This window comes from Salvelinus sp. IW2-2015, unplaced genomic scaffold, assembly GCF_002910315.2.
Source record: "Salvelinus sp. IW2-2015 unplaced genomic scaffold, ASM291031v2 Un_scaffold16299, whole genome shotgun sequence".
Classification (NCBI taxonomy): Eukaryota; Metazoa; Chordata; class Actinopteri; order Salmoniformes; family Salmonidae; genus Salvelinus; species Salvelinus sp. IW2-2015.
In genome coordinates this window covers 422258-433859 of record NW_019957528.1, presented here as the reverse complement: position 1 = coordinate 433859, position 11602 = coordinate 422258, and the positions used below count along the sequence as shown (strand labels likewise).

The 11602-nt window shown below is 40.4% G+C and overlaps 1 protein-coding gene across 3 annotated transcripts in view; it reads left to right on the top strand.

Moving 5' to 3' along the window:
• The first annotated feature begins 2912 nt into the window (after nt 1-2912).
• The window catches only part of LOC112080381 (kinesin-like protein KIF26A), a 141237-nt gene continuing 132547 nt past the window's right edge, over nt 2913-11602 (top strand). Inside the window, exons 1-2 of one of the 3 annotated variants that reach the window (XM_024146115.2) lie at nt 2913-4427; nt 8727-8966. In XM_024146115.2, the coding sequence (XP_024001883.1) occupies nt 4293-4427; nt 8727-8966 (375 nt within the window). In that variant the 5' untranslated portion in view covers nt 2913-4292. Of the gene's footprint in view, nt 4428-8180; nt 8410-8726; nt 8967-11602 lie in introns of those variants that run through there. The other 2 variants (XM_024146114.2, XM_024146116.2) reach the window with 2 other exon arrangements.

Below are 11602 nucleotides of genomic sequence, written 5' to 3'. Positions count from 1 at the left end.
TACTTTTGTAGCCAGCAATGAAATCTGTATTTTGACATAAACATGGGGAATGTCAGGCTCACACAATTCTCAGATGAAGTCTCAAACATATTTCAATAATTACCTATCTGATGCTTTTCATATGAATTGGAATATTTGTATTCTGTTATTGGAGGTCATTTTCATTACCTAGCTGAAATCCCTGCATTCTCCCAAGGAGATCAATGTGAATAGTAAGGGGTTGGCACTGCACAGCACTCATGTAAACTAGACACATAGCCATAGGCTGATAAGACCCTTTCCCCTGTTGGAACAGAATAGGGGAGTAGTGTGTGTGATGACAATTTGAGATGTTTGCATTATCTATGAATATGGATAAAGAATCATAATTCAAGACTACTGTTCTATTGCGCCTCAAAGTTAAGCAACCCAAGACATTCAAAAGTATGCTGCCTAGTGTTTGCCTTGCCATCCATGCAGTATTTAATCTAGCTGTATTAGTCCATTAGACTATGTACTATAATAGGCTACATTTGTATATACACATCAGATAAATATTTAGCAAGGACCATCATTCTTTGTTTGGTACAGAGTTGATACTTCAGAACATTTCCAGCAACGTGCAGAGAGTGAGTGACTACACTTGGCGTCGTCATCAGGGCGGCTGTATGTTGTACAACACAGGTTGCAGGTGGAACCCAGCTCAGCCAGTCAGACCTGCATGGCCTTCATTCCTCGCTGAATGAAAAGATTGTGTGAACCTACCCCCAAAACACTATATAAAGAGCTGCTGCTCACTGAAGTCACAGCATAGGCATGGATGGCTCAGATGAAACCTCCACTAACGGTAAGATAACTTTTGTAAAAATATGCCTATTTAGCTTAGGGCCTTCTACAGTAGCCTATGTTAATCTGTCAAGGCAAGGCACTGAAGTCTAATTGCTATTGTATGTGGACCCTGACTAAAATGTAAGAAATGTATTTTCAAACTGCTCTAAAAATATGAAGTACTGGTGGTGTAATTTAGGCCTACGTTGATGGCTGTAAACTGAACAAAAATCTTTGTCTGTTGCAGACAGTGCTCTTTATGCCAGTTTGGACCACCTGAAGTGACGCCTCCTTGTAGTTTGGTCTCTCTGGTGGAGTGGTTCTTAACAGTTCAACAGTTCTTTGCCAAAATTGTGAAATGTTTAGGACCACTTGATCTGGTGGACAAATACTTCCAAGGCAATAGATGGAGTAGCCTACACTGAGTATCATGAATCCTTGAGTATAGCCTAGGCTGATTAGATTGTTAATTAAGAATAGTGGATTAGACTGATTTCACGCCATGACTTCAGCATAGTTTAATCAAAGATGCCAGATATTTTGAGAAACTTGTTTTATTTTTATAACACTGTAGCCTACATTTGTACAGCAATGTTTACCTGTTTATTAACCTTGTTTGATATATGAGCATCTATCTCTCTCCCTCCCTCTCGCTCCTACTCTCTTTCTCTCTCTGTCTGTCTCTCTCTCGCTCCTACTCTCTTTCTCTCTCTGTCTGTCTCTCTCTCGCTCCTACTCTCTTTCTCTCTGTCTGTCTCTCTCTCGCTCCTACTCTCTTTCTCTCTCTGTCTGTCTCTCTCTTGCTCCTACTCTCTTTCTCTCTCTCTGTCTCTCACTCAATACAAGTCAAATTGGCTTTATTGGCACCGGACACACATGTTTACATTGCCAAAGCAAGTGAAATAAACAAAAAAAAGTCAGAAGAAACAAATTTAACAACAACAAAAAACAATTTGAAAATGAACAGTAACAGTAAACAGGTTTAAAAAAGGTAGACATTTCAAGTATTATATTATCAGCTATGTACATTGTTTTAGCAATGTGTAAATAGTTGTATGAAAAGTGGGGGAAGATAAATAAACAGATAAACATAGGTGGTATTTACAATGTTGTTTGAGGTCTACTGGATGGCTTTTTCTCATGGCAAGGGGCCACAAATCTTGCTTCTGTGATTGCACATTGTGGTATTTCCCCTAACAGATATGGGAGTTTATCAATGTCGGATTTATTTTCAAAGTCTTTGTGGGTCTGTGATCTGTGGGAAACACACAATGTCTCTCTCTTGCGTTCTCTCTCTCTCTCTCTCGTGTGCCCCCTTGTGTTATTAATGTCAATAACCTCGTTGTGTCCAACTGTTTCTGAAGTCCAGACAAACAGCGCCTTGGGTATGGTCGCTGTCCGAGGTGCTGAAGGAAAGGGCTCATTGGATTCCAGACAGTTTGACACATTTTCCGGTGAAAGATGCTGCTCACCTCCTCAGTCAGCATATTTGATGTTTCAGAAGGAGAGTACAATGAATAGGCTATTGATAAATAAACCAAAAAAAGCATTCTAGACAAAAATAATTCAGTTTTACACCGCTAGGAATAATGATACCAATGTTTATATCGGAATAACATTTGCTTTTTTGTATTGATGTATGAATCATTCATTAAAACACCATCGAAAGATTATTATCTGCATCCAATACGCAGATTTCTTTCCTGTGTTCTCAGCAGTGCRCCAACAACATGACCAATATTTGGTAAATGGTTCTCATGAAGCCCTGTGTACTGCGAAGGTTATCAAGTTGGATAAGATATTGAGCAGTATTAATGATATGCCAGAGCGATTTCTCTACATGCTCAAGGGCAGCAGATGTAGGGGTAGTAGTCCCATGGGATGTGGTCCTTGGAATTTCATCAGCGGCCCAGGGTGACRCAAACCTTCTCCAGTGGGGAACTGGGTGGCGGTCGGACATGGTAAATCATCTTTACTACGGAGAGTAATTATCGGTCTTCTGAAGCTTCAGTGAATCCTTCCAGTTAACAAGTCTAAGCTGTGGTTGTGTCTGTGCGTATTAGTGTGTGTTTGGTTGATCGTTTGTTTGTGGTGAAGTGCATAACTGGGTCACATATAGAGATTATTATGGGCATCCCCACAACCCTAATAAGCCAACTGCATCATWTAAACCACCTTGATATCCCTCAGGTTAATCTTGCTTCTAAATCGTGTTTTATCTCAAGAGACACACCTAGATAAATAAAGGTTGAATAATATAGACAGCCCAATTCTTACATTTGAGTAAACATATCCATGAGCACACATAATTGTATCGAATTGTATTCTGCGCTAGCATAATAATGATGAAATACAATCTTAAATAAAAATAAATTGAAAACATTCACACCCACCAAACTATATAGAAGCTTTACAGAGACATCTTCAACGGGCATCGGGTACCAATGAGTTTATTATCGGTGATGACTGGCTGCTTATCTAATACGAGGTCCTCTGTGCACCTCAGATAAGATGTTTTATTAAGAGAACAGCCCTAATGTCCTCTGTTCAGCTTTCAAAGCACACAAAATATACATGATCTACTTTGAAATTCCAGTTAAAACTGCTCTGTATTTGATAATTCTATGAAAATAAGACATTGTTGTCTTTCAAAGTTTTTTACATATTAACATTTGATCAGAAACTGGAAGGCAGCTAAGCCAACAGCCTACATATGTTAGCCTCGTAATGAATAGCCCCAAGGTACACACACACCTGAACGCAAGAGCTGACTCTCTGTGCACTGCACTGATCAACTCAGGGTTTTCCCTGCAAAATAGTTTCATTCAAAAAAACGAGAGGATCCAACTAAGTGAAATGGGTCATGGCACAAGTTTAGTTTCATCAAAGATCTCAAACCAGCTCATTGCGAAGCTGTTGGATTACGCAGGTCTCTCGTGCGTGTTTGCGTTGATAAATTAATGTTGGAGCCTCTAGCAAGTCCGCAGTAAGCGCAGCAAACGACTGACTGGCAGGGGAATTGCGCGACTGGGCGAGTGAGTGAGTGAGCGAGGAGGAAAGAGGGAGGGTGTGGGTGTGGGACTGCAAAAGGTGGTCCTCCTTAGGCACATGTGATTTCGTTCCGAGACCTACGAGCTGAAAGACCAGGCATGAGTCCAAGGATGGGTAAAAACTGACTATACCTGTGGATATAAAGGTATCGATCACGGATGGATTGTATTGGTTTGTTGTCTTGCTGGACTGCTGGCCACGCACGGGAAAGATATATTTGCGCACACGCCGCAATTGTTGGGCATTGAGTGGAGTGGTCATGGAGAGACAGTGAGCTCTCTCTGAGTCATTGTTGGATGTCCGGAATAGCTTTTGAATTGAAATCATGCAATGTTTTGGGGTCTATGAAAATATCTCCTGAAATGGAAATGAATAGACAAATATAGATGTCAATTCGATAACCCGGGGTGTGGAATATTACGCACATTTCCCTCATGGCTTTACCAAACTCCTCGGGCTCCTCTGGAGCTGACAAGCCCAACCCCAGTCTCATAGATCTGGGAACATTCTTCGTGGACTCTGATATCATATTTGGATTTACCAGTCATCTTCTGAGGAGAAAAGCAAAGGTGAGTGAGTGCACCCTAACTAACTGTAACATATTCAAAACATGAAATGTAACCTAATACACACTACCTTGAAAATGATCATGCTAATAAATAAGTTGATAGACAAAGTGATCAGTAACGCTACAAACCTGGATTTACAGGTAGCCTAAACTACAAAGTAAATTGTCTCGGACCCTGTACATCTTAACTTGACGGGCGTCAGGTATTTCAGGACCATGAACAGCTCCCCTGATTGTCCGATGCGTCTCATCAACAATGCCAACTTCATAGCGTGATCGCTGGTTGGATTTCTCTTCTTCAAAATAATTTCAAAAACAGAAGAGAGTAGCAGGGTGGATGGTGCTTTGTGGTCCCAAACACTCATTGCTTTAATAAGCAATTTGTCTACTGTAATCGCGGCGCTCATTCTCTGGGCGCTCTCTCTCCTGTTCAAAAGACACCGAGCAGTGATAGCCAAATATTAAGACTCGAAATCAATGACCACAATGACAGACTTGATTGGCCATAGTTTCAGATAAAAACATCATTTTCTGATTTATGACAAAATATTCTGAGTCAATTTTGTATTTGCCTTTTTGGGTGAATAGCTTATGTTATGTTTCATGTGTAATTGCAAAATTAACGTTCAGCAGTATTAAATTGACCTCATTCTGTTAACCCCATAAGGACGCCTATAATTTGCTACCAGTTGCGCTGCCAAGCGTAAGCCCACTCAACCCAGTCGACGACACAGACAGACAGTCAGACAGTCAGTCAGACAGTCAGACAGACAGACAGACAGACAAAGGGCTGCAACTGGGTCATGTGAGGGTAGAAGGGATCCTCACAATGAAGCACGAAGCCGCTGTCGCTTACATCATCAACATCAAATATTTAAAGTTTTTTAATTAAATATTGAACATGGCCCTTATTTTGGGAAATCCATCCTGCAATCTGTGTATTTACCAAAGGATGGCGCCAAAGTAGCAAGAACGGGAAGCATTGGCTGTAAAGCTCAGTAGGTTAGGCTATGTACTGTTGACTTGTCTGTGAAGCAATGTCTAAAAATGTGTCCGCTTGTGTGAGAACAGGATACAGCCATTGACTACAATAATCTAGAATCACTATGAATATTTCAAATAATAATGTCATTAGGCTATAGAAATAACTCAGTCATTTCTCTACTGTCATGCTATGTAGGATGAGGTCTGATACCAACAGGCTCAGAGACAGTTTCTATCCACAAGCCATAAAACTGTTGAACACTTGAAGTGGACTGACCACCTGCACTTCCTCTCTGCACACATGCACTCACTCACTCATTCACTCATTCACTCATTCACTCACTCACTCACTCACTCACTCACTCACTCACTCACTCACTCACTCACTCACTCACTCACTCACTCACTCACTCACTCACTCACTAATAAAAATACATTTGCCACAAAAGTAGTGCACTGGGCCTTTACAACTCCTGCATTAGCGGACCAATACAGCCGTCTGCAGCGGGGGAAAAAATGTTCTCTCACAAAAGTAATGCACTGGTCCTTTACTACTCCTGTATTCAGGGCTGGTCCTGACTATTCCGAGAAAAAAATATTGCCAGTCCGCACAACTAGAATAGTCCCAGTAAGCAAAATTATGTTGAAAAGATGTCTAAAATACGTAATTTCCAGATGTTGAAATGGAATGGATTAATTTAATTGTAAATCAAAATGACTGTAAATAGTTTTTTTTACTACTCTCACCTTTTTAGAACATTGACATGTTGATGGTGTCCCAGTATGCCAATAGCCTACTGTCAAACTGGGACAACCTGTTACTGTCAAACTGGGACACTATTCTCTGCCATTTTAATGCAGAACAAATATTTTGGGGGTTATGAAATACATTTTTTCTGAATAAAAATCCATTTTGGAAATAGGATCAAATGTTCAATTTAATTTTCCTCAAATCTGCTATCAGCTAGCTTGCTAGAAAAAGCTAGCATAGCTGCACTTCACGTAGAAATATATTACCTCACCAAAATTACAAATCCTTGCTAGCTATATTCATAACCATACAGGTATATATGATGACGGTTTATTTTGCTGTATTTGACTCGGTGACAATAAAACAGTAATTGAAATTGTTGAGGGGTCAGGTCTTTTTGGTTTCATTCTACAAAATGTCCATTAGAGTGTAGTGCTGAGAATGTTGAGCTGATAGGCCTAGATGAAGTTAACTTTATTTTATTTATAGGCTATACAATTACATCTGGGCTACACCATATAATTATAATCAAATATGATGATAATGAATATAATAATAATGTTCCACAAAAATACATAAAACATGTTTGAATACATTTAATTTGTATGTAAAGTTTAAGTTTCTAGTTAAAATATTGAAATGACTCATATACTCTCTAATTTATACTTCTTTACAATAAAGAATTGAGTGTCCCAATTTGCCCGTATTGACTGAAAAAAATTGGTCTCAGCACAATCCGTGTTTGAAGAAGAGTCACCCATCCTGGTTTTAACATTTATATATTTTTTATTTTGTATAGTGTAGTAGAGTTATTAAGCTATTTAGAATGGTATTATGTTGGGTTTTAATACAATGGGATGATTATGTAAGGTGTTCTGGAAAACGAAAGTGTCCCACTTTACCAATACACACCACACCCTATGTTAGAGTACTTTTTTGACTGAACGTTGGTGGAGCGTGCAGCGATGATTCTGTCCACAGCACCCTGGAGAGGCGCTGGGAATGGAAACACAAAATATTTTGGTCCCCTGCATAAGCCAAAGTGGGCACTTCTTATCACAGGGGGGCATCAGCACTCACCTAAAAAGCCCATATACCACTGGTTGAGAGAAATTCTCACTGTTTTTGTGCAGAATTATGTGAGGTTTTATGTGTTGTTGGAGGTGGGTCTTGGTCAGTTAGGCAAAGAAAAGTCAGCCCTCTTCAATCTGCTGCCATAGGCGGCCGCCTAATCCTGCCCAATTAGCGGGTCAGCCTTGCCTGCATTAGCGGACCATGTTTCCCTCTGCAGTGTAGGAAGAAAAATATCAACAAAAGAAGTGCGCTGGGCCTTTACTGCTCCTGTATTAGGGGACTGATACAGACGTCTGCAGCGCAGGAAGAAATGTAGCATCCATGCTACACACACATCACAGTTGCTGCTACTACCAGACTATTATTTACAGTATATTGCTTATACTGCACAATTTAAACACTTGCACCCCAATCCCCCTTTTCTCTGATAGATGTCTAAATATTGAACTATAATTTGTGCTTCCCTGTATTATACTCATGCTAAAATGTTTATTATATTCTACTGAGCCATTTACTTTATGTTCATATATCTTATATTTTATTATTGTCTTATTGTTGTTCCATTCTCGAGAAGGAACCTGACAGTAAGCATTTCGTTGGACGATGTACTGTATTCCATGTGTATCCTGTACATGTGACAAAAAAAACTTGAAACTACTGCAATGCATTGATAAAAGCAGCCATAACAATGGGCAAGTTCAGCTTTATAAATATCTAGCCTAATAACCTATAAACCTAATACAACTATCACACATTGAACTACCCTGTCTGATCCATGCACCTACGGTGTTTACGTGATTTACTATTGCAGTGTCAAATCATGCGCCAAAAAGTTTCTCAAAAGTTGTCTTGTRAACCCCACCCATTTAAAAGAGTTGATTCCCGCCCACCGTGCGCAGTGAGGACCAAAACTTCACTTCACTCGTATTGTATTGTCATGGGACTGATCCAGTGCAGCACACAACCATGGTTATTAGTSTACTCTACAGAAGTGGTAGCCAGCAGACGGTTTTGCTTTAGTCACAAGTGTGTAGGGACTGACACTTCCATTTACAACTACGCAGTTGAGTGTATGTGARAMCTACGTCTAGTAGGTATACCCAGACCWAGGAGAATGAACTCATTTTGGGGAAATGCAACTCATGGACGGGACCCTGACAACTGCAGGTTTACTGTAAGTGTTTTAGCCATATCAAGTGTTTTACACATACACTTAAAGTGTTCAGTTTCCGATTTACAATTACACCTGTCGCAGCACCCTTTTGTTTTGGATCGCATTTAGCCTACCTCTGCAGATTGGTAATGCTCATGTCTACCTATTCATGTTGACATTCATGCAGTTTGTCAAGGTATTCAACAAACAACTCCAGACAAGTAACGTTATGCCTCCACACCTGTGCTTGTGCGTCTACAAGTTTGAATCCATTGTATTTTCCTACATAGAAATCAATGAATCTATTTGAGCTGACTTGCGTTTCTCTCCTGACGAAGGTGGAGGGTTGTCCCAGCGGAGAGTCGCCGTTCCCTCTTGATCTGAATACCAGGAAAATACTTCACTTATCCGAGTATGCGCGGTGTAACAGCCGGCCACCACCCGAGGGCGCTGGGTCGGTGACTGTCTCCGAGTCGGAGAGAAGGGACGGCAAAGGAAGCTTTTGCCAACAATGTCAAATTAATGTGACTGAACTGAAGAGGCAAGCGCTGGCCTTGGCAGACCCAAGTTCACTAAAGGTTTGTGAATACATGTTTAACTTTACTTTGAGTCTCAAGTGCTGGTTGTATTTGACCAGTAATGCAAAGTAATACTTTTCATCAATTTTACACCAAGGCTACCTACAGTTGATCAACCTGAATTGACACCACCATGACTCTGCTGATCTGTGCTCTTGGTTGATTTTTGTGAATATTGCAATGACATGGTAATAACCTCTTCTTTCCTCCCCCCTCTTGAAATGAGTCCAGTGAGGTGGGTCTTACGTTTATTATGAAGCATGTGGTAATGGGAGATCAGTGTGTGTTTGTTCACCTCATGCTCGGTTGGCGTAACAGGGACAGGCTGTCTTGGTTCCACTCATTTACTGCAGGTGATATAGGGGCAGATGGCATGCTCAGAATAAAGCGTGCTGCCACCCTCCTCCCAGTGTAGGTAGTTGTAGGCATACAGTGTAATTCTGCAGGTTTCTGACAAAGTCATGACCCATGCCCCAGCTTTGCTTTGTGGTCCTCATCACTGATGGGCACTTCTCTGATGGTTTTACGTTTGTACCCACTGCCCATTTGCCTATGATATAGTCCAGTGCGATGGGTACACAACGGCAGGGTGAGACATGGCTGTAAGACTTGTGAGCTCTGTATTCCCACCATGTAGTAGCTGTGGCGATTGTCAAGCAAATAACTGTCTGTGTCACGGTAATTGACCGTTAATGAATAAACACATTTGTCATCTCCTGGCTTCCACACATAGCCTACAAGCCATTTCAAAAAGTTGAATAAATCTATGTAATATAACCTACACCTGAACAATAAATCCAGTATTTATTTTAGACAGGTCTAAAGAAGCATGCTATGAAGAAAATGTACTCTATTTCAGTGTTGAGTGGTTAACAAAGAAATAGGTACTCCGATATGCTTAATTAAGAGTTGTTAATGTAAATTTAGTTGTTCTACAAACGTTGGGCGGCTTTATGTTTAGATTTATAATACATTGTAAGGCTGTATGATGAGACTCTAATGATGATTTGAAAGAAGTCCCTTGAAAGGCATGAGCTCTGCTTTGTTTTTGTGCAGGCTGTACACACTCCAATAGTCTCTCATTCACAATTTGACAAGCACTTGATAATGCCGCAAATGTCACGGAGGCATCCCCTTGTTGGCCGTAATGCACCCTAAAATAATCCATGTCTTTTGCAGCCCGGAGTGCTGAATTGTGCCCTTCTCCCTGAGTGTGCTGCGCAATCCGAAGCATCTCTCACTCACATGGCTCTATGTCACGTGATCGGGTCTTCTCACAGGCTACAAGTCAGACACATCAAATCAAAGTTTATTTGTCACGTGCGCCGAATACAACATGTGTAGACCTTAGAGTGAAATGCTTACTTACAGGCCCTAACCAACAGTGCAATTTTTTAAGTAAAAAATAGGTATTAGGTGAACAATAGATAAGTAAAGAAATAAAAACAACAGTAAAAAGACAGTGAAAAATAACAGTAGCGAGGCTATATACAGGCACCGTTCAACTGCGTACATCCTTATCAAATTCCGAGGTGCATATTGAAGATATTGGAAGAACTGTCCACATTTACTTTTCGTCAGCCAACAAGATGAGTAGGCCTAACAAACAGCAAAAGCACTAGCCTATTTCAATCTGCTATCCCCATAGTACAAAAGTCGACCTATTCTATTCTGTGCGATAAATAAATATTCCAAACATAGTCTGGGACAGTTGTGGGATGAGATAGATCCCAAATTAATACAATTACTAGCATCAAATTGTTTTTTTTTAATGAAATGTGGCTGACGCAACAGATTAGAATGTTTACCATAAAATGTTGATAAACTATTAGGCTATTTCTTCACATTATAAGCGCATCAATGTGCACATGGTAGTAGGATATAAGCGCAAATGTTCCATTAGCGGAAAACACCATTATCAAAAGTGACAACAAATGCAATTATGCATGTAATGCTTTTATTATAAAGGTGCATTTTTATGGTGTAAATTATCTCCCTCAAACTTGAAACTAAGGTGCTGCTTATATATGTCAGTTAGGCTCTACACCCTTTGTAAAACGGATTAATGTGCTTCATTTTAAGAAATTACTTGGCCACTTTAGTTGTGATACAAACCTTATTAAAACATGTAGGCCTATGGGCTGTTCTACATGAGGTGTGCAACTATGAGGCATTGCTTATTATGCTGGGCATCATTCACAAGTGATAATATATCATGGGACATGCTTAACACCCCAGCTGTCCTACAATCTAAGATAGATGCCCTCAATCTCACACAAATCATCAAGGAACCTACCAGGTACAACCCGGAATCTGTAACCATGGGCAACCCTCTTAGATATCATCCTGACCAACCTGCCCTAAATTCACCTCTGATTTCTTCAACCAGGATCTCAGCGATCACTGCCTCATTGACTGCCCTAGACCAGCACAAAATCATCCTGTGGCGTTCTGCATTAGCATTGAATAGCCCCCGCGATATGTAACATTTCAGGGAAGTCAAGAATCAATATACTCAGTCAGTTAGGAAAGCTAAGTCTAGCTTTTTCAAACAGAAATTTGCTTCCTGTAGCACTAATTCCCAAAAGTTTTGGGACACTGTAAAGTCCATGGAGAATAAGAGCACCTCCCCCCAG